Source organism: Peromyscus californicus, unplaced genomic scaffold (assembly GCF_007827085.1).
Source record: "Peromyscus californicus insignis strain IS unplaced genomic scaffold, ASM782708v3 Scaffold_4__1_contigs__length_199733344, whole genome shotgun sequence".
Classification (NCBI taxonomy): domain Eukaryota; kingdom Metazoa; phylum Chordata; class Mammalia; order Rodentia; family Cricetidae; genus Peromyscus; species Peromyscus californicus.
This window is the reverse complement of record NW_026294562.1, coordinates 197,474,276-197,497,504: the sequence shown is the minus strand read 5'-3', so window position 1 is coordinate 197,497,504 and position 23,229 is coordinate 197,474,276. Positions and strand designations below refer to the sequence as shown.

Here is a 23,229-nt window from a genome sequence, read left to right as displayed (position 1 = left end):
TACTCCCCCGCTTGCCCATTCCTGGGGCCCCAGGGAAGGTAAACCACTTCTGACAGCAGCGGGCTATGGAAACCACCCAGTGAGACTTAAGGAGGACAGCTCCACAGAGATGCAAACCCCAGTAAAGCAATGTGGAATGCCACTGCCATTGACCAATGTGTCTTGGCCACAGCATACCTACCTTCCCACCTTGGTTTTCCTGCATACTGTGTAGACAATGTAATATGTTAGTGATCAGGATCTCATATGGAAAATAACCCCCAAATGATGTTGATCCTCTATGGATTGTAAAAATGGAGGAAAAGGTAAGACCAAGGCCAAAGGACAAGTGGCATGGCACAAATGACTATGGAATTTCCTGATCGCTGGTTCTTTACCCACCAAAAAGAACCAGATGGAATCCATACTATGAGAGATCTACTGGAGTGAAAGCTCAGCAGAGTGAGGAGATTGGATGAAGGTAAATGGTTTCTAACAGCAGCCCATGCTAAGGGCAGCTAAGTGGGTAAGAGGCCTTGTGATTTCATTTTCTGCACTAACACGCCTCTGTACTTAGTTCGAAGAGGAAAAACCTAGAAGTCTCACAGGATGCCTATGCAAGTTGTTCAAGGTCCTGAATCTAAGGGGCTTTGCCCTTTTCGTCTTGCTACAATGTTCCTCAGTGAATTTTCCTGGTAACAATATAAGACATTGTTGACATGTTGGTTCTTTCAGATTGTTGCCTAGTTTTATTATTTGGACTTTTAAGTTTTCCACTGATTCTTGTATCTCTCCTTGTTGTATGAGTTTGTTTCTGTAGTGGGGAGGAAGGTAAAGATGGGAGGTTATTAGAGGGACTGTGATGCTAGGAGAGATTTCCCTTTCAGGCAAAAAGAACTCTAGTAATAATGGCCACTCAGTGGGAGTCTGAAGCAGTTTGATTCCCATCAGATAAATTATGTCTCCATGGACTTCAAGGTTTCTTTCTTTCTTTCTTTCTTTCTTTCTTTCTTTTTTTTTTTTTTTTTTTGTTTTTTGAGACAGGGTTTCTGTTTGGTGCCTGTCCTGCATCTCACTTTGCTGACCAGGCTGGCCTCGAACTCACAGAGATCTGTCTGGCTCTGCCTCCTGAGTGCTGGGATTAAAGGCATGCAACACCACTCCCTAGCAACTTCAAGGTTTCTGAGGAAGAGGAGGTCCTGCATCACCAGGAAACAGGCTTTATTCATATGAGACTTGTGTTACATGACAGAGGAAGGGATCTGGAATTGAGGCTACTTGCAGGGGTCATTGTTTCTCTGGTGGGGGTGTGTGGGAGAGATGCAATCAATGTGTGGCTGTAAGAGCAAAGAATCTGCCTTGACTTTTGGACTACATAGGTGGGGTGGGGCTGGGTAGGAACCCTATTTGCTAAGCTCATTTGTATTGGTTACTATTCTGTTGTGATAAAAGTTCACAAACATGGAATTTTAAGAAAGAGCATATCTGGCTAATTTTTGGAGGGATAAGAGCCCATGGTGGTGGGACAGAGGAATGGCAGCAAGTTGGAATCTTGAAGGCAAAAGCAGAAGTTTCAGAGTGTCACATCCTCAAATTCAAACAGGAAGCAGAGGGAGCAGATGAAGACTAGGCTTGTTCATCTCAAGGACAGTCCCAGTGATGGACTTCTGTCACTAAGGCGCCACCATATAAAGTTCCCCAAAATATACCATCAACTCTCCTTGAATGTCCATGTGTACAAATGCCCAATTTTGTATGAGACGTTTCTAATTCAAATACCACGGTGGTTTTGTTAAATATATGTATGTTAGATGTGTTGAGAACTTGGATTCTAGTTTGGAAATTTGTGGAACACATGGACATGGAACTAGCTAGAGGAACTGTGTTACTGGAGGATAGAGAACTTCTAATGCAGGGTCACCAGATACCTAACAACTCTGTAGGGAACAAGTTGCTCCCAACATAATGGCTTCTGTGTCTCTTGAAAGCCTGTGCACAAACCCCTTCCTCCCTAAAGTTGATTCTGGTCTGAGATTTGGTTACAGACATGAGAATACTCTGGGAACTTGTGGTACAGAACCTGATAAAAATCACTGTCAGTTCTGACAAGCCATGATTGGTTGGTTGCTTGTGGTGACATCACATGGAGGCATTATGAAGAATGTTAGTAACTAGTCCATGTTAGGCACTGCCTGCACTGGGTCCTGTCCTTGTATCTTGGAGCAGCTATTGGTTACCTTCAGAGCAGTTGGACTTAAAATTGGCTCTAACAAACTAGGAATCCCCAATCTTCTGGACCTCACTAGAGTGGGTTTGTTTCTGGTTTGTTGGTTTAGCTTCCAGGGGTTAAGGTTTGCTGTTTCATGTTTACATTTATATTATTGATTTACATCCTTTCCTAGGTTTGATTTGTGAATGTCTTATCTATTTCTTCATTATTACCAATTTCCTATTTGAAAACTCATGTAATCTTTTTTTAAAAGTTGGTTTCAATTATCTTCTGTTAGAACATGTGTTTCTGTATACAATTTCATTATATCATTCCAATACATGTCTATACAGCAAATAGTCATACTCTTCTGCTCTATTTCACTTCCTCCACTCCAGCTCTGTGACTAATACTCTTTCTTTTATAAATGTTCAGCCCTCTTCTTGCTCATATCCACAGGGGGAAAATGTCATATTTCTGTTTGTGGAATTGGTTTGGTTTATATGATACTAACTCTAGTTGTAGCTACTTTGCATATAGCAGAACAGTTCAGTGGTCACTGTGTTTGAGTATGGACTCTTTCCCAAGTCTGAACATATGGTATACTATTGTTCAGTTTATGTAAATTATCCTCAATTTTTCTTGTATTTCTATGGCCTCAAAGGCATCATTAGATTGCTTGGGATATCTTAGATTTCAAGACAGAGAATTCATAGCTATAAACTTCCATCCTAAAACTACATTAAAATTTTTCTAGCCTTGTGTGTCCCTGAAATTTCTCACAAAATACAGTGGTTGAAATTGAGCTGAACATCATGGCCAGCTCCTGGGAAGAGGACATTCTTGAAAAGGATTTCAGGATCTTATCATCTCTAAGTTGTGGTGCATTCGGGGAAGTGATGCTTACCTGCCACATGTACAGGTGGCAATCAAGGTCCTTGAGAAAAATCACAATGCTCTGGCTCACATCAGCTCTGAAGTAAACATCCTTCAATATATGGAACATGTAACATAGTGCATTTTTTTTACATTGTTGACACACTAACAACAACTTATGTGGTCGTGGAATGTGTTGCTAGAAAAGATCTGGAGATGTCCCTCAGGGAGACAGGCTATCTAATGGAGGAGGCTAGATCAATATTCCAACAGGTCATGTCAGCAGTGTACTCTTTCTACCAAAGACATGTTGCACATCATGATATTAAATTAGAGAATATCATTTTTGATGGAGCTGGCAAGGTCAAGCTTTGTGATTTTGGTATGGCAACTCAGCTTGCAAAGGGAAAGATGTTGGAGGATATCTGTAGCTCTTGGCTTTATTAGGCCCCAAAAATCTTGGCAAGGAAACCCTATGATGAACTGGCAGGTGATATATGGAGCTTGGGCATTGTCCTATATGTCCTGGTTACTGGGCACTTTCCATATGTAGAAATCTCCCTTAATAGTATGCACAGAATCATCACCACCACAATGTGCCCAACTCCCTACCATTTGTCAAAACCCTGTCACAATATCATTGCATGATTACTCACGGTCCCCATCTGGTACAGGTTAATAATGTCAGCTTGTGGAACCACCTTGGCTAGGCCACATTCAAGAACATGTACTGCCTGCCACTAAGGAAACTCTTCCCAAGGTCGTAGAGACTATGTGTACCACCGGTTATACCTGTGAATAGATTGTGTCATCCCTAACACACAGGCAACCAAATAATGTAACAGTAACAATCAATATTCTAAAGTACCAATTGAGCTGTGGAGACAGCCATCAGCAAGATGAGAAGCCCTGGTTAAATACAATCCCTGCAGGCATTTTTAGACTCCTTCTCCCCTTGAGTAGGACCCTTAAAGAGTGGCCCTACATTGCAGAAAATGAACATATAATAATCACATCCCAGAATTCCTCATGAAAGATAGAACATACCATACCACCAGTGGACAGTCCATGTGTGACAATGGATGTCTGACCACTCTTGTGACCAGTTAACCTTCCCAAGTTACAGTCCCTTGGCCACTCACTCAATTAGATGAGACATACAGTGTTCATGACTATCAGGCCCTCACTCTCCAAGATTCAGTATATCAAGATGTACCTTAGTAACACATTAGTGTAGAGGACCATGATGGTTAGGGTGTGTTCTCTCTCTGAATTCTTTAGGAAAGATTTTAAGGCAATAAATGATTTAAGAAATATTTCAAGACAATAAATGAAAGCTTCTCACCTGGTTCTTGAATCTGTGGGATAGTAAGTTGAAATGAACCAGCCCAAGTAGCATAGAAACAGAGCAATTAAGTCATATAATAGCCCATCCCTTCTCAAGACTAAAACTTCATAACTATAGGCAATAAGACAGAATTCAGTCTCTGGACAAATATCCATTGGAGCCCCTAAAAACATGATAGGTATGCCTTCCAAATATGACACACCACTTAGCTTAATAACTCTAAGACAATGAGTCCCATTAACTATGGGTCAATTGTTCAGGGCAGGACATGGTCACTTCCCTGGTGACTGTAAATGGTCACTTCCCTTCAATCTGTAAATCCTTTATTTTTCTTAGTCAAATCAAAACAAAAATTTTTCTGCCAAGTTTTCTCATCCCCCAGATTACTAGTCATAACTGGATAGAAATCCACATAGTCTGTATAACAGGAAAGGAATTTATTAGAAGATAAAACTCACTACAACACAGGAGATTTATCTTAGGATCCTGAAAAAAAACTGAGCTATGGTCCATTCTGATCTTCTGCCTGGTCCAAGATCTCCCTGGTCCATCAGCATCTAACCCATGAGGGAGCAAAGAGAGTACCATGTATATGCATCCCAGATCTTAAGGGTCCCAAGAGGCCACACCCCAGGGGCATGTACTCCAAGGTCATGGGCAGGTATAGCAGTTACTTGCTGCCTCTCTAGGGTCAGTGCTTCAAGTTCATAATCAGAATGATTGTACAGAGCTGCAACAGGGGATTGATCACTTAGGATAAATGAGCCATCGGCTCTGTGGAGGAATAGGCCCATGGAAAATGTGATGAGGTGAGAATATAACCAAAAAAATCTGCTCCCACCCCCAACTCCTGTCTTATGGCAAAGGAGGGACTCCTGAGCAAAAATACTTGTCAAACAAGCATGAGGACCTGAGTACAGATCCCCAGAAACCACATTTTTAAATCCTGGCATGGCAGTTTGGTGTGTCTATAATCCCAACTCCATGGAGATGGACACAGATCCATCATACTCCCTGTGCAGATAGTCTAACCTAATGGACAAGCTCCAGGTCCCAGGAGAGAATGTGTCAAAATATAGTGACAGAGGAAGAGATGTGACACTGACTTCTGTCTATTCACATGTAGGAATTAATTGCAAGTAATTTTGAATATAAATGAAGTCATATACCAGGCAAGAAATAGACACAGACACCACCCCCACATACAACATTTCCCCATACACACACACACACACACACACACACACACACACACACACACACGGCCACACATATGCATATGTCTAATACTATCAATAAGCAAAACAAGAAAACTTTCTGGGACATTTTACACAAATGAGCTGATAACAAAGAGCTAACAGGAGATCAGGAATAAGGCCATGATGGGGACAGTTGCACTACCAGTGGTATAAATGGTACCCATATGGAAATGTACATCAAACTACAAAACCAAAGCACATTCACAAAAAAAAATAGCCAAAATGTGAAAACATGTTATTGAGAACTGCCAAGGAGATTCACACTTCCCATTCAGTGCATCAGGACAAATAACTCCATTAACAATGACAAATGCACACAGGTACGTATACACACACACACACACACACACACACACACACACACACACACACACACACACACACCACACCACACACACATCCAATCAAGAAATCTCATAAAAACCATGAAGAAATAGAGATGAAAACTTTCAGGGACATATCACAGGAGACAGCAAATGTAATAGCAAGAAGTTAGCATCAAGAGGAATTCTAGATTAACACTGGTTATGGTGGTGTTCATGTAGAAATACTTATCAAAGTATACCCATCCACAACCCAATGTGAACTCACAAAAATATACAAAAGGATAATAAATGTGTTAAGCCAAATTCAGGTGAAGATCACACCTCTCATCCAGTATGTGAGGGTTGCTAATTCTACTATCAAAGCCAAAGACACACACAGGCACCACACATACAATGGCACACCCACAATAATACATGCACTGAATGTCTCTTGAGAATTGTACCCATGAGCTTCTATGAAGTAGAACATGAAAAACAAAGTATTCATTGCTGCCTCAGAGACAAATCAAATTCTCTGCTAAGCAGTGATTCTCATAACACCCCAACTAGGAAACCACTCAAAGGCCCACCAGGTGAGCCACTGATGGTCTAGTTTCTATCAATCAACATGGTGCTTTAAGCCAATGCACACCGCAAAGTGGAGGAATCTACACAATGACACAATCTATAGAGATAGGCCAGGGTGTACAATTGTGACTCCCTGAGTTCAGATCATCGGTACCCACTTAGAAAGCTAGACATGGTGGCAGGTATCTGTTGCCCTAGGACTGAAGGATACAGAGACATGAGGGTGACAGTGACCCTCAGTCAGCCAGCATATCCAGGTTCAGTGAAAAACTCTTTCTCAAAAGTTAGGTGAAAAGTGATAGAGGAGGACACTGGACTTTATCAACCTCTGTCTTCCTGATACACTCAAGGATGAGCACACCTGCAGAGAAAGGCCCACTCAAAACACATATGCCAAGTGAGAGTAAATGATAATAAAATATATTATATGAAAAAACTCTATTTTCAAGAAAAGAATCTGTATCAATTCTCATAAAGATAGATCAAAGTTTATACATAATCGTAATGTCTTACATTATACCATACTAGTGTACTTGAGACATATATTTGTCTCTGTTTAGTTTCAAAGGAATATAGTTTTGTTAAAACATTTATTAAATGAATACTTTGTTTACTAAAGGGCTAATCAAATGGATCACAAAAAAATGCCAAAACAATCTGCTTCAGTTCTCATAAACCCTAATGAGAGATGCTTTTAATAACTGAATAATTTCAAAGTGTCTGTTAAGTTTTATGTTTATAATAAACAAAGTTTTAAATATCATTATTTAGTTTTTGAGATTATGAAAATAATTATGTCATTTCCCCTTCTGACCATTTGTTCCTTCCAAATCTTCCCAGAAACTCATTCCTCTTCCCTTTTAAACTCACAGCCATTTTTTTATTCATGGCTGTTATATAAATATACATGTATGTATTATATATGTGTGTATTTTTATATTTATATATGTATATATTCCTAAATAAAAAAATAATTCCTGAAGAAAAATATAATATGTTCAACAACAATGGAAACAGGCGTAAAGAGTAGATCCATCTGCCAAAAATTCAAACTTGTGCTCAGTGCATGAGCTGGCTGTTTGAAACCTGGGGCTTATGCAGGGACGCTTGGCTCGGCCTGGGAGGAGGGGACTGGACCTGCCTGGACTGAGTCTACCAGGTTGATCTCAATCCTCGGGGGAGTCTTTGCCCTGGAGGAGATGGGAATGGGGGGTGGGCTGGGGGGAAGGGAAGGAGGGCTGGAGCGGGAAGAAGAAGGGAATCCATGGCTGATATGTAGAATTAAATTATATTGTAAAATAAAATAAAATAAAATAAAAAAAACTAAAACATGATGTGGCTTTAACCTTTGGGGGTTAGTAACAAAAAACAGACACAGAATTTGGAGCTCTAAGTATGTTACCAACATTTATGCACACGTCACACATCAATAAAAGGCTGACTGTCTATGACAAAAGTGGTTAGGCCTTACCTGGGATGACCTTCTCATAAGATTGGCTGAAGTGCCAGCTATTCTGGGGGAGGCTGCTCCACAAAAACAGTAAAGAGAAACCTAGAATTTACAGTGACACAAATTCCCTGGGTACAGTCCATTCCCAAGTAAAATATTGGAATGTTTGAGATATCCAGTGTGATTCCAGACCAGCCCAATGCAACAGAGCAGCAGATCCAGAACCTATCAAATAGCAATGACCATGTGAATGTCACCAGAATACCACAAACATGTTTCAGACTAGACAGCCTCTTCAAACAGTGTCATTGGGAAAAGTATCTATCTGCATATAAAACCATGATCCTGCATCCAAGTCTCTAGTACCATATAATGAATCACAGACCTTATGAAAAACAGGTGGGTGAAACTGTGATTTCCAGTCTTGCTTGGTCTACATGGTGAGTTCTGGGCCAGATAGAAGCAACACAGTGAGTTCAGGTGTCAAACAAAGGAAACACAAGCACCAAAGAAGTAATAGTTTGGTCATGTGTCCAGTGCTTTTTTTGAACCAAGAAGACAAAAGATTATTGCAGATACTTTTCTGATGTAGATAAGTGACCATAATCACTCAAAAAATGCTTTCTAATATCATCCTATACTATAATGCCTTTTCTTCTTTTCATGACAGGGTTTCTCTGTGTAGTCTAATCCCACTAAATGAAAGTAAAGACCATTACCTATAGTAGGACAAGCCCATAGGGTTGGGGAAATTGGCTCAAACCAGTTGCCAAGGTGTGTGCATATCGTACTTCCTTATGAGCCAACCTGGAGTCTACCTGAGGGCCTAGCAAACAGGCACTGTCAGAGGTCCTGATCATGCAGAGTCTGCCTGAGGGCCTAGCAATAGGTGCTGACAGAAGTCCTGATTGTACCTAGTTAATGAGGGGTGACCACGCAATGAGGAATGACCACTCGATGTCACCAGATTGGGACACAGCCTGGGTGTTGGGAGGAGGGTATATAAAGCTTTCCTTATTACTGAATAAATGAGTCTGCTATTTGCCTTCACCTGACTCCTGGTGTCTGTGTTGTTGACGCTGGGTCTTCTCACCCCCTCCTCTGAGATACCTCTTAGGATTCAGCCATAATTACCCAAATCCTTTGATTAAACTAAGCAAGATTTATTTTCTATCAGACAGGACTATCACCCTAAAGTGGGGATTGAAAGTATAGCACCGAATACAGGAGAAAATTGGGCTTATATATCCCTCAAAACTGCAGGACGGGTTTTTTTTTCAAGGGTTGGTGGGTCTCCAGAGAAACTTTTGTGGAGGAACTTGGCTGAACATTTTATACTTATTTGGCAGAACATCTTATCAGGGTATGTTCAAGCTGTGAGTCAAACTCCATAGAGTGGGGCACATGTCAAATTCTAGAAACAGGTTAAAGCACGGTCAGCTTGAATTTGGCTGCAAACAGAAACGAACTTGTTCTGACCTTGTAACAAAATGGCTTCCATCCTTAAGATGGAGTCAGGCTGGTCCATCATTAGCTCTGGCTGTCCTGAAATTCACTCTGTAGACCAGGCTGGCATCAAAGTCAGAGGTCCACCTGCCTCTGCCTCTGGAGTGGTGGGATTAAAGTAGTGTGCCACCAACACCTGGCTTATAATACCTTTTCTAACTATGAAAATACTGTGACCTGACACCCTCAAACAGCATACTATGCTTTCCAGACTCCAAGGTGCAAAACTAAGAACTCAGCATGCCCTACCATCATCTAATGTCCAACAGCTTCCCAACTTCTATTTCCAAGTCAGTGTCCCCAACCCACTGGGCCCAGTCCCATCTACCCTGTCTCAGGTTGTCTTCCAACTGTCAGGCTGTCTGGACCCATGCTTTCTGGCAAGCCTTGACCAGAACTGGATCTAGGAGGATGCTGTATCCCCATATCTGACCTCTACAGTGAGTTCTGAACCCTTTAGATGCAAGATAGGTTGGTGATTAATACCTCCACTGAACTACCAAACTCTTAGGATATATACTAACACCAAATGATTAAAGACTAAATTCAGAAGCCAGAGTCCCATCGACAACACAAACATGACAAGTCAAAACCAAATACTGCCATTGTGACTTGGGGTGAGACATTTCAGGAACTTGGATTTTGAAAATAGGTGTCTCAAGAAGTTCATTGCTAACAACCCAGAGCTGAGTTCATCCCACGCTGTACTGCTTTCACTACCAGATGGTGGTCTTGTCATTTTCCTAACTCAGAAACAAGTTAGTCTTCTGTGATTCAGGCTAAAGGTGCTTTGAGACAAAACATAAGCCCCCATCCCCTCACACACTACCCCCACCCACCCCCAGGTAGATGCAGAGACTCTTGCTGTCCCAGATGCAGAAAATAAGTGAGGTCTGTGGTCCCAGCACTGAAAATGTCAGTTACATCATTCTATCTATGGCTCTGGGAACATTGAGGAAGAAGAGGAAAGGAAATAAGGGGAAGAAGAGGAAGGGCTAAGACATGGCATTCTCTAGACTCCATATAGCTGTTGTAATCAGTAACCAACAGCAACTGTGCTTACCTGTATTGACCTCACACTAGACCACAATCCGTTACCATTTTTCACTAAGGAAACTTCTCTTTGTAAGAGACTACTACAAAAACCCCACAACTAATGAAAATGCAGAGTTGGGGAGGCCAGGCCCAGTGGATACATCTACAGAACATTCCTGCACCTAAGGCACAAGGAACATTTTGAAGACGAGGTGGAAAGATTCTAAGAACTATAGGTTCAGAAGTTTGCTGTGAGATTATGTCTCCTAATAATGCAAGAAGCTACATCCATAGAAATGTCACCTACAGGACTACCCAAATGGAAGCTGAGCAAGGACACAAACACTGGACATACCAAATTGCATGGGCAAAAGCCTACAAGGCCTCAACTCTGCATAGAGAACTACACGTAACTGAGGAATGCTGGGAGCAGGAGAAATCATTTCCTAAGTAGAGAGCATGCTAATTAGCTCTCCAATTGTCAGCCTTGAAAACATGCATCCAAGTAACCTTATATGACTTGGTAGAACACATGTGATATAAAAGAATGCACTTTGGATAATGTATACTAAATGTTTAACTGGGCATGGAACAGGAAGAAAGGAGGAAGAGTGTGTGGGTCAACCAAAAGGAAGGATGTATGAAGCCTTATGAAATCCCACTGTCTTACAAGTTAATAGGAAATTCAATTTTTAAAACTTTGAACAGAGGTACCCTACACAGGTAAATAATGCTGCTCCCAGAAACCAGGGCTATTAAATGGAACTTTCTGTATCAGTTACTGGCTATCTGCCCAGAGGCACCTCAAACAAAGCATGTCATTGCCAGTGCTCTTCCTTGACCATTTTGTTGCTGAAGACACCAAACAATTTGGTTGCATGATAGATTGCAATCTTGAATTTATTAGGGAACTCTCTCCGATGGCAAGCTTTTGTAACACTGCAAGGTCCCGGTGAGGGTTGCTGGCAGAGAAAAGATGTCAATGGTCTAACCTCTCTGGATCCTGCATCTGACAATACCAACCTTCAAGCAGGATGTGTGCACTGGTGCAACACTGGCACTACTGCTTATGGGCATAACCAACCAATCCCTTGATTGAATTTGAGGCTTGCTCTGTAGAGGGGAGCTCATCAAGACCATGATGGGGAAACTTACAGATATAACTGAACCAAGCTAGTGGGAATGCATGAACTTTAGACCAACAACTGTGGAGCCTCCATGGAACTGGATTAGATCCTCAGTAGAAGTGAGACAGTTATATAGCTTGGTCTATTTAAGGGGCCCCTGGAAGTGGGAATAGGATCTATCCCTGGTGAATGAACTGTCTTTTTGGAGCCCATTACCTGTGGTGGGGCACCTTGCACAGCCTTGATGCAGCGGGAGGGGCTTGGACCTGTCTCAACTGAATGTACCAGGCTTTGTTGACTCCTCATGGAAGGCCATGTTTTCAGAGAAGAGGATGGGGGGTGGGCTGGGGGGAGCGGGAGGAGTGATGAGAAGGGGATCTGTAGTTGGTATGTACAATGAATAAAAAAATTCTTAATGAGTAAATACAAAAAGAAAGAAAACATGGCTTGGAGAGTATATTGATGCTTTGTTAATGATCATATTGTTAATCTACCAATCAAATATTCGTCTATAATTATCAATTTGTACTACTCTTTACCTTAGCGAAAGAAGCCTCCTTTGCAGTAGGTAGTGGGTAATGCAGAGACTCAAAACTGTTCAAAAAGTACTAAGAGCAGGCAACTGTGTAAGACTGGGACAATTACTGTATCATCATGGCTGAGGTGGGGTCCCATGAGTCTCCTTTCACTCCAATAGCGTCCAATAGCTATAAAAGGCAGCTATTTTGTTTCAGAGTAGAGTGAATACTTCCCCATTTTTCTTTAGTTCTTCAATTTCTGTATGTCCTTGTGGATTTCTTTGTTGTTGTTTATTGAGACGGGGTTTCTCTACATAGACCAGGCTGGCCTCAAATTCAGAGTTCAGTCTACCTTTGCCTCCAGAGTTCTGGGATTAGTGACATGCACCACAACCTTAGCCTTTGGGACTTTGTGAGCTGTATATAAGCATGCCCATGTTATTACATTCACAGCCTATCTCTTTACAGTTTCTCACCTTCTTGCTATTAGTACCAGGGCCCTGTACTTAGTAGGCCCCCAGACCTTAACACAACTGACTCCATGGTGGAAGAGCCATTCAGGTTGTAAAACTCAGCACATAGACACCACCACCTGCTGGAAACTAAAACAAAGACCTAATCCATTAAAGTCCTTATAGTTCTTCAAAAGTCTCAAAATTATACCAACCTTCCCTTTTAGCTTCTATAGTTCTGCTTCTGGCTAACTGTTCTTGTTAAATGAAGTATGTCAATCAAGAACACAGTTTTTGTGCTTAAAAGTTCACCCTGAGAAAGGCTAGGTACTACACTAGGATGTCAAATGCCCAGTGTAGTCATTGGCCACTAATAAAGACTTCCTATTGGTTTAAACCAATGATCCAGCAGCCTTCTCTGGAAAATATCCCACAACAGTAAGGTTTGACTCTAGTAGGAAGATTCTGAAGGTCAACAAAAGATGAGATTTTATGAGAGCATTTTCTTTCATGGTAAATTTCTTTTTATGTGGGCAATTTCAGCACTGGGGAAAGGATTTATCAAATTGAATGCATTTCAGGGATGGAATTTCCAATGAACAGCCACATGGGGATTTTATATGGTATACCTTTATATGGTTCTCAGAACTATTAATTTTGTGATGTACAACAAAATTAAAGGGCTTCATCACATTTTTTGTTACTACATTTTGTCCTCATTATGATCTTTTTGTTGTTTAGACAGTGTTTATGTAGTGCTGTGGAATAATGCTTTTGTACACTATTTTAATAAAATGCTGATTGTCCAGTAGCCAGGCAGAAAGTATAGGCAGGGCGAGCAGACTAAAAGAATGCTGGGAAGAGGAAGGGCGGAGTCAGGAGTCGCCAGCCAGATGCAGAGGAAGCAAGATGACAAGGTAGAACTGAGAAAAGATACCAAGCCATGTGGCTAAACATAGATAAGAATTACGGGTTAATTTAAGTGTAAGAGCTAGTCAGTAATAAGCCGGAGCTAATGGCTGAGCAGTTATAATTAATATAAACTTCTGAGTGGTTATTTTATAAGTGGCTTCAGGACTGCAGGGTTGGGCAGGACTGGACAAAAGTTCTAACTACAATGTAATCCTGGCTGTCCGGGAGCTCACTATGTAGACCAGGATGGCCTCTGACTCACAGAGATCTTCCTGGCTTTGCCTTCTGAGTGCTGGGATTAAAGGTTTGAACCACTACACACACATTATTATAAATTATTAGATGTTGAACATGAGAATTTTTTTTTTTATTACAGCTTTTCCAAGGAGCTGGATATATGGCTTAGTGGCTAAGAGCATTGACTACTCTTCCAGAGGACCTGGGTTCAATTCCAAACACACATACATGCTGTGGGATTGTCTTTTATATGCTGTGAATATGTGTTACTACCACTGGTTAAGAAGCTGCTTTGGCCTATGGCAAGACAGGTTATAGCCAGGCTGGAAATCCAAGCAAGGATACAGGGAGAAGGAAGGCAGAGTCAGGAGGGATGCTGTGAGCCGCTGGGGGAGCAAGATGTAATAGAACACAGGTAAAGTCACAAGACATGTAGCGATACATAGATGAATAGAAATGGGTTAATTTAAGATGTAATAGCTAGCTAGCAATAATCCTGAGCCATAGACCAAACAGTTTGTAATTAATATTAAGCCTCTGAGTGATTATTTTATAAGCTGCTGTAGGGCAGGATGGGACACAGAAAAGCTTCCAGTTACACATACCAGCTCACAATTTTTTGTCAATCTACCTTTAGGGGAATCAGATGCCTATTTCTGGCTTCTCCAAGCACCAGGCATTAAGGTAGTACACAGAAATACTTACATAAAGTGCAAGCATACACACACACACACAAAAGCAAAACAACAAACTTCTCCCACTTCTGCAGAATTTTATTTTCATATAAACCCTGTGAAATTTTTTAAGATTTAAGGCATTCACAAGTTCCTTATATTTGTTTCTATTGTTGTGATTTCTAAGCAAGAATTCGAGATAAATCTACATCATATTATTTACAATGATATTTTTTTCACCAGCATGAATTTTTTGATGTCTTCTAAGATTCAAAATCTGGATAAAGGACATGTCACATTCTTTGTATTTGCAAGGTCTTTCTCCAGTATGAAGTTTCTGATGTGTTCTAAGATGTGAGTTACGGGTGAAGGACTTGTTACATTCCATACATTTGTAAGGTTTCTCTCCAGTATGAATTTTCTGATGTTGTTTAAGAGTTGAACACTCAGTAAAAGATTTGTCACATTCCATACATCTGTAAGGTCTCTCTCCAGTATGAATTCTCTGATGTATTCTAAGATATGAGTCCCGGGTAAAAGATTTGTCACATTGCCTACATTTGTAAAGTTTCTCTCTAGTATGAATTTTCTGATGATTTCTAAGATTTGAGGACATAGTAAAGGATTTATCACATACCTCACATTTGTAAGGCTTCTCATCAGTATGGATTTTGTAATGCCTTTTAAGATGTGATAATTCAAGAAAGGATTTACCACATTCTTTGCATTTGTACAATTCTTCTAGAGAATGAGTTTTCTGATGTCTTGTAAATGATGAATAGTGAGCAAAAGAACTGTCACAATCATTGCATTTGTAAGGCTTCTCTCCAGTATGGAGTCTTTGATGTATTTTAAGGCTTGAGTACTGAGTAAAGGATTTGTCACAAATGTTGCAAATGTACGGTTTCTCTCCAGTATGAACTCTCTGATGCTTTGTAAGAGTTGACTTCACAGTAAAGCATTTGTCACATTCCTTACATTTGTAAGGCTTCTCTCCTGTATGCATGTTCTGATGGCTTTTAAGTGCTGAGGACTGATGAAAGGACTTTCCACATTCTCTGCATTTGTAAGGTTTCTCCCCAGTATGAAGTCTTTGATGTGTTTTCAGACTTGAGGACTGTGTAAAGGATTTGTCACAAACGGTGCACTTGTAGGGTTTCTTTCCAGTATGAAGTCTCTGGTGCTTTGTAAGAGTTGACTTCACAGTAAAGCATTTGTCACATTCTTTACACTTGTAAGGCTTCTCTCCAGTATGAATTCTCTGATGTTCAGTGAGGCTTGAGGCAGTACTGAAGTATTTCCCACAGTTTCCACATTGGTGTGGTTTCTCTCCAATGTAGAATTTTTGTTGCAAATGACTGAATGTAGAGTCAAAATCGTCATCATATTCTCCCTGCCTGTGCTCTTTCTTTGCAGTGTAGAGTCTCTGATCTTGAGTAAGGTTGGAACACAAATTTAAAGGTTTCTCACAGTGTTTAGATTTGGAAAGTTCTTCTCCATTGTGCATGCTTTCATGTCTGTCTGGGTTTGATGAGTCAATAGAGGCATCTCGGTGATTATTGCATCTGTAGTTATTAGAGTTTCCTATAGTTTCACTTGTTCTATAAAGTGCATATCTGTAGTGGTCATGAAGCATTTTGCCAAGCTCATTACACTGACAAGACTTCTTTTCATTATTCACATGGTGATGCACAGTATCACATATGCAATAGTTCTCTGAAAATGAGTACAGTTCAGATTAATAGGGCTTGTTCCAAGATTAACATTTGACAAATGACTGTTCTCCCTAAGTTCTCTGTTAAGATAAGTCAATCAGCAACTATTTAGAATAGAGCTCCCAGTAGTCAATTTATTTTTTTCACTAAAATTTATGGATTCTTACAAAAACAGAGTGATAGCCTTCAAGGAAGTTGAAGCAGATAATTGAGGAATCAGTTATTAGCTTGGGGATAGAGGTTACTGACTGATTATATTTAGAATATATGTCTCTTATTTTTAAACATTTTTTTTTCAAATATTGATGAAGAAGAGTTCAATCCAATCCCAGGTTCACAGTGTTTACTTACTAATGTACAGCAATGAAGATTATAGTTCAGAATACTCAATTCCCTTACAGATTAAAGGCTTTTTGAAATGCATCAAAGGGTTTATTTTTTTTCCAAAAAGTACATTTGATTCTTCAAAAGTAAGGGATGCAAAGCAAGTATTCTGCCAGACACCAGAGGCTCTAAATAAGCAGTTTTCAACCTGTGGGTTATGACTATCTAAAAATACATTATTTCTGATGGCCTTAGGAACTGAGGCATTGCTTAGTAGCAAAGTTACAATCAAGAATTTGCAACAATAATTTTATGACTGGAGTCACCAAAACATGAGGGACTCTATTAAAGGGTTGTAATTATTACCAAGGTTGGGAACCACTGCTGCTCTAGACCATTTGGGGCAGGGCTATCATGGGAAACTAGTGTTTATTTCTACCCACCATTGACATACATGCAAGGAAGGCAATTACAGAATAATCCTACTTCATGGACTCACATTAGTCTTGAGTTTTGTAAAATTATTCCAATCTGTTATCAGCATAGTCAAATACAACTGCATTTTATACTAGTTTAAGTCACCATAATCCAGGTGCAATAAGTCACATCTTCAAACAATGATAGCAGGAAGGGGGCATCCCTGGACCAGGACACTACACTAAGTTCAATTATCAGGAATCCATTCAAGTGGAACTGAATATCGCAAAAGCATTCTCATCTCTTTCTTTCTCTTTCACTTGAAGCCATCACTGTTGTTCTGCTCATTCACTAACTCACCCTGGTTGTGGTTACTCTCTCTTCGCCACATTCCAGGGCAATCTCATTTGTTCCAGATAGCTGACTTTGAATACAATAATCCATGTGTTCTGTGAGCGAGCCTATGATACATGCTAGAATTTTTAGAAAGAATACAGATGTCTAATAGCACAATACTGAACTGAGCTCAGTACATGAAGAGAACACAAAGTAGAGGAATATAGGAATGACTTCCCAATTGCTACTTCCTGTCAGAATCTTCAGCATAATTAGGGAGAATTTTCAGTTTGCACATCTTGAGTTTTTCTCACAACTGAAACAATGTCAAGAGCAATGACAGACATGGAGCTTTAAGATATGAGTTTCTGAATGTATCATAGACCCTAAATGAAGGGTACAGGACACCTATAAATTGGAGAATAGATAGAAAAAACATACCAAGCTACTACTGAGCATTCCCTAGTCTGCTATTGTTTACAAGACAGCCTAACGGAGAGTTCATAACCTATAAAATCAGTACATAGATAGCCTGAGTTAGGAATTCTAAAAGCAAAATGTTCTCACCCAGATAGACCAGGTTGTTGTAATTCTCCAACATCACATCAATGTACAAAGCCTTCTGAGCAGAGTCCAGGCATTCCCACTCCTCCTGGGAGAAGTCCACAGCTACATCCCAGAATGTCAACAGACCCTGAAACAAAAAGTATGGTTTGTTTTTCTACTGGACAGAGTGCTTTCCTAGATATAAGGAGACTTAAGGAAATTAGGGATGTAGATGAGTGAAGAAAATTACTCAAAAACAATTTCTAATATAGTCACATTCCATAATGGGTTTTCAAACTGTGAAAAGAGGATGACATAACTTTCTGACAAGCAATATACACAAAACAACACACACTTGAGGTCTAGACACAGTTATCTTTCTTGTATAGATGCTGTGTTATGTTGCACAGGATCAAAGCAGACATGTCTCATAAGGAAAATTTTTGTGAGGTCTAAATACTGTGCCTGAAGTTCATGCTAAAATACTGACAGTGAATCATCCTGTCTGTTCTTGGGCCTTACATGATTATATTTTAACATGCTCAATTCATATATTTAGACTCTAGGTCCAAAGCCACACCATTAAAGAGCAAAGGGGTAGATGGGGAAGGCAGAATTTATGATTAATTAGAGAGTCAAAGAGTTTGGGGTTTTTTTTCCGCAGTAAAAAGGACCATAACAATATTTTATACTGTGAATTTTAATCTTAACATATAAAATCAAGTAGTGTAGGGAAATAATTTTATGAGAATATAGGGCCACTACCAAGCAGACAGAAAAATCAGCATCAGGCACATTTGATATAAACCAAAATTTTCTAAAAATATGAAGACCTGACTTAGATAAATAACAATTTCAGAAGTTTTGAAGATTTCACTTGCAAAGAGTTATAAAAAACTGGTAGAAGTACAAAAACACATCAAATAATGTTTAAGTTACAGCTCAGCAAGTACACATAAGTGTAGTACACTGGATGCATTCAGATGTGATATAATTTCCTGTCAGTAAATGAATATATTAAATTCTGTGAGAACTACAGTCATTTTTCAGTGCTTTGCAAATACAATATAACTCAGAGAATGGCTGAAGAGAAAATTTGCGCAACTCTGTCTGAATTTTGTAGTTTTCAATGTGTTCTTTTTAGTACCTATGCTGTATTGTCTAATAGCATTTTAGATTAGTAGTGTTTGATTGTCTTAGTTATAGTTCCTGTTGCTGCGATGAAACACCATGACCAAAAAGCAAGCTGGGGAGGAAATGGTTTATTTGGTTTACACTTCAGCATTGCTGTTCATCACTGAAGGAAGTCAGGACAGGAACTTAAACAGGGAAGGATCCTGGAGGCAGGAGCTGATGCAGAGGCTATTGAGGGGAACTGCTTACTGGCTTGCTTCCCCTGGCTTGCTCAGTCCACCTTCTTATAGAACTCAGGATCAACAGCCAAGGGATGGCATCACCCACCATGGGCTGCCCCGCCCCCCCCAATTGATCACTAAATGAGAAAATGCCTTGCAACTGTATCTCAAAGATGCATTTCCTCAGCTAAGGCTCCTTCGTGATGACTCTAGCTTGTGTCAAGTTGACACCCAAAACCAGCCAGTACAACTGACCCCTTATCAGCTAAACACACAAACACATCACTGGTAAGTCACAACCCTTCCTTTCTTATTTATCCCCATGGTCTTGAATAACTTTAAATGTCCCAGTCTTTACAAATTCAAACACATTAAAATTTCAGTTCCTTTAAAAGAGTTAATCTCTTTAAAAACCCAAAGTCTTTAAAAATCCAAGTCTCTCAGCTGTGAGCTCCAGTACAATGCTTTATTTCAAGAGGGAAAAAGTAGGGCACAGTCACAAACAAAGCAGAACAAAATTCCAGCTGTCCACTATCTGGGATCCAGCCACAATCTTCGGGAGTCCTCCAAAGGACTTGTCACTTCTCTGGCACTGCCCTCTGAAGCACACACAGCTGATTTTCTAGGTACTGGCTCGCTCCACTCCATTGCTCTACTGTTCTGAGTGGTCTTCTAATGACACTGGCATCTCCAAAATGCTGTAGTCCCTTGCTGAAACTGTACTGCACTTTCACCAAAAGCCTCTCATAGGCTCTCTTCATGGTGACAAGTTTCAACTTCTTTGTATGACCCCCTTATTCCTGGGCCTTCAACTGCCACTGAGAGTGCACCTTCACCAGTGGCCTTTCCTGGCCTCTCATAGGGGCAAGCTTCAGCTGCTCTCCATGACCCCTTCATGCCTTCAAAACCAGTACCACCTGGGTGATGCTTACACATTACCAAGTCTGGCTGCAAGCACAAGGTACAACCTTGGCTGCCTCTGAAACATAGTTTCTCTATGCGCTCAGGAAACACTTCCCAGCAGATATCACCTCAGTGATACTGGGTTCTTAATCACCACTAATTTCTTAGCTCCAGCCAACCAGCACCAAGTATCCCAGCAAAGCAAATTTTGCTTTTGTAGTTATGGTATCTTGTTAATCACAAATCACCACTAATTGCTTAGCTCCAGCCAACCAGCACCAAGTATCCTAGCAAAGCAAAATTTTGCTTTAGTAGTTATGGTATCTTGTTAATCACAGCTGATTCTTCAGCCCCAGTTAACCAGAACCACAAGATTTTAATGCAAAATAACAAAAGACCCTGATAGAGTCTTTAAACTTCTCTCTGAAACTTCACAAGCCAGGCAGGCCTCCATCTTCTGCATTGCTCTTAACATTCTCATCTTCCAAGCTCCTAAAGAACATCCCACAGAGCTCTTAACACTCAATGTTTCTTCTGGACAAAAGTTCCAAAGTTGTTCTACAATTCTTCCCAAAACATGGTCAGGTCTGTCACAGCAATACTCCACTATGCTGGTATCAATTTCTCTTAGTTAGGGTTCCTGTTCCTGCGACGAAATACCATGACCAAAAAGCAAGCTGGTGAAAAAAGGGTTTATTTGGCTTACACTTCAGCATTGCTGTTCATCACTGAAGGAAGTCAGGACAGGAACTCAAATAGGTCAGGATCCTGGAGGCAGGAGCTGATGCAGAGGCCAGGGAGGGGAGCTGCTTATTGGTTTACTTTCCCTGGCATGCTCAGCCCACCTTCTTATAGAACTCAGGATCAACAGCCAAGGGATGGCACTACCCACTATGGGCTGGGCCCTCCCCCACTGATCACTAAATGAGAAAATGCCTTACAGCGGGATCTCAAGGAAGCACTTCCTCAGTTGAGGCTCCTTCCTCTCTGATGACTCTAGCTTGTGTCAAGTTGATACACAAAACCAGTCAGTACAATGATTCTTCTTTTATTTTTCTGAAAATACAAAGATGTGGTGACATATTCTGTCTGAGCCATGAGGCAGGGATAAAAATGCAAACCTGCAGGTCAGAGCCTATTCCCCAAATCTCCACTTTAAAACACTGCAGCTTCAGGGTATAGGAGTCGAGCCATGACTCTCACAGGAACTGACTAGAGCAAGGCAATCATGAGGAATGTTCTTTCTGCATCAAATATGATGGCTTATGCACATCAATCTGTCAATGCCCCCAAGACACTCATGATGCATTCAACATAATGCTACATAACGAATCCCATCCAGAAAAGATTGCGCAATGGGACCCTGTTGGGGCTAGGGGGAGACAAAAAAAAATACTGATCTCTCCTGTTCAGCCAGTTACCACTGAGTATCCTAACCCTGTGAGTGATGTGAACAGCAATTCTCCTCAGACAAACAGATACAAGGTTACAAACAGATATCAACAGACACATGGACACATCATTAGTGTCATGATATTAAACACCAAAGCGAAATACAAGTAGACTAGAATGTGAATATACACACAAGAACAATTTCATGGCAAGATCAAGCCACATGCAACTGTCATGTTTAGCACTTTATAGTGTGTTTAAATCTTTAGTATTAAGACACTAGATATGTCTCTTTTAATTCCACATATTTCTAAGATGTTGTTCCAACTCGTTCATGTGTTTCCATATGCATTTTTGTACCCATGATTCACGGAAATGGAACAGATCCCACAAATTGATGCTACACGGCACACGATACCTGGCTCAACAATATGTAAGTCCATCCTCCATATCAATTGGCCAGCAACATAATTTTTTTGGTCATGTGTCACAGTGGAAATACTTTCAAAATTATAGGACATTAGTGTATGTGGGATATTTGACCCCCCCCCCCCCAAAAAAAATCTGGGGAGAGCAGAATAAGTGCTACAGGAGATGTGGAATTATAGGATTATATTGTATAGCTGTAGTCATAAAGACAGTCTAGTATGGGAATAAACACAGACAGGAGGATAACAGAATGGGATCGAGAACCCAGAAGAAAACCACTAATCCATCCAACTTAGTATTTGGTAAAGGAAGAAAAAGATACATTAGAAAAATATGGTCTTTTCAACAAATGGTACTGGCAAAACTGGATCCATCAGGATAATGAAATTAGATTCTTACTCTTTCACATTGTACAAAAATCCATTAAAAATAGATCAAAAGCCTTATTTAAAACCAGACACACAGAAACCTAGAAAACGGGGAATACAAATCAGAATATTGAGATGGGCAAAAACCCACAGATTAGAAAGAACACCAACAGCACAGGAACTAACACAAGTATCAACAGATGGGACTACATGAAAATAAAGTTTCTGTTTACCAACAGAAACAGTCAGCAGAGCACACAGACATCCCTCAGAATGGGAGAGAATCTGTACCAGCGACACTTTGGATAGGGGCTCATATACAGAATTTACCAAGAATTAGAGAAATGAAATAACATGAAAATGAAACTGCCAATCAACAAATGGGGAAACGAACTGAATAGACACTTTTCAAAGACAGAAACACAAATGACCCCAGGAACCCTAAACTGCCAACAGAGAAATGAGAACAAAAACTACTTTGAAGTACTGCTTCACTCCAGGCAGAACAACTGTCATCAACTAACCTAACTAACCTAACAAAAAGTGTTAGAGGGGATGAGGAGAGAAAGTGTCAATGAACTGAATACCAAGCCCAAACCCAATGAGAGAATGAACACCAGATGGTAAAGCCTCAGGAAAGTGACACTTCCACTCTGGAGAGAAATGCACTCCATCTGCAGAGAACATCCGTCTTTTATATAAATTTTGTTGCTGGGCAAGCAAGAGCAAGGAGGCAGATAACAAGGGCCAAAGAAAAGCAGTTAGTTTGAGCTATACCACAAAACTGTTTAAAAATTTGAAATAACAGACATGGTTCCAGCTGTGACTCAGTTTGAGCAACTTCATATGTTATCCCCTTCCTGAGTGAGTCTGAAGGACTTTAGATACTATATCTTTCCTGTGAGAGCACCCTTTTTAAATACATTGAACCTAGGTAAAGAACAATGTAACCCTTGGGTTGATTTCCTT

At 40.4% G+C, this 23,229-nt stretch overlaps 1 protein-coding gene across 3 annotated transcripts in view; it reads right to left on the bottom strand.

Annotated features, from left to right (window-relative positions):
• LOC128124621 (zinc finger protein 54-like) overlaps positions 1-23,229 on the bottom strand; it is a 62,466-nt gene that overhangs the window by 30,634 nt on the left and 8,603 nt on the right. For 2 of the 3 annotated variants that reach the window (XM_052761119.1, XM_052761120.1), the window contains 2 exons: positions 17,835-17,961; positions 14,554-16,191 (listed from right to left, as the gene is read on the bottom strand). The exons of the other annotated variant lie outside the window; for it this stretch is intronic. In XM_052761119.1, coding sequence (XP_052617079.1) covers positions 14,681-16,191; positions 17,835-17,961 — 1,638 coding nt within the window. In that variant the 3' untranslated portion in view covers positions 14,554-14,680. Of the gene's footprint in view, positions 1-14,553; positions 16,192-17,834; positions 17,962-23,229 lie in introns of those variants that run through there. 3 annotated transcript variants of the gene reach the window in all.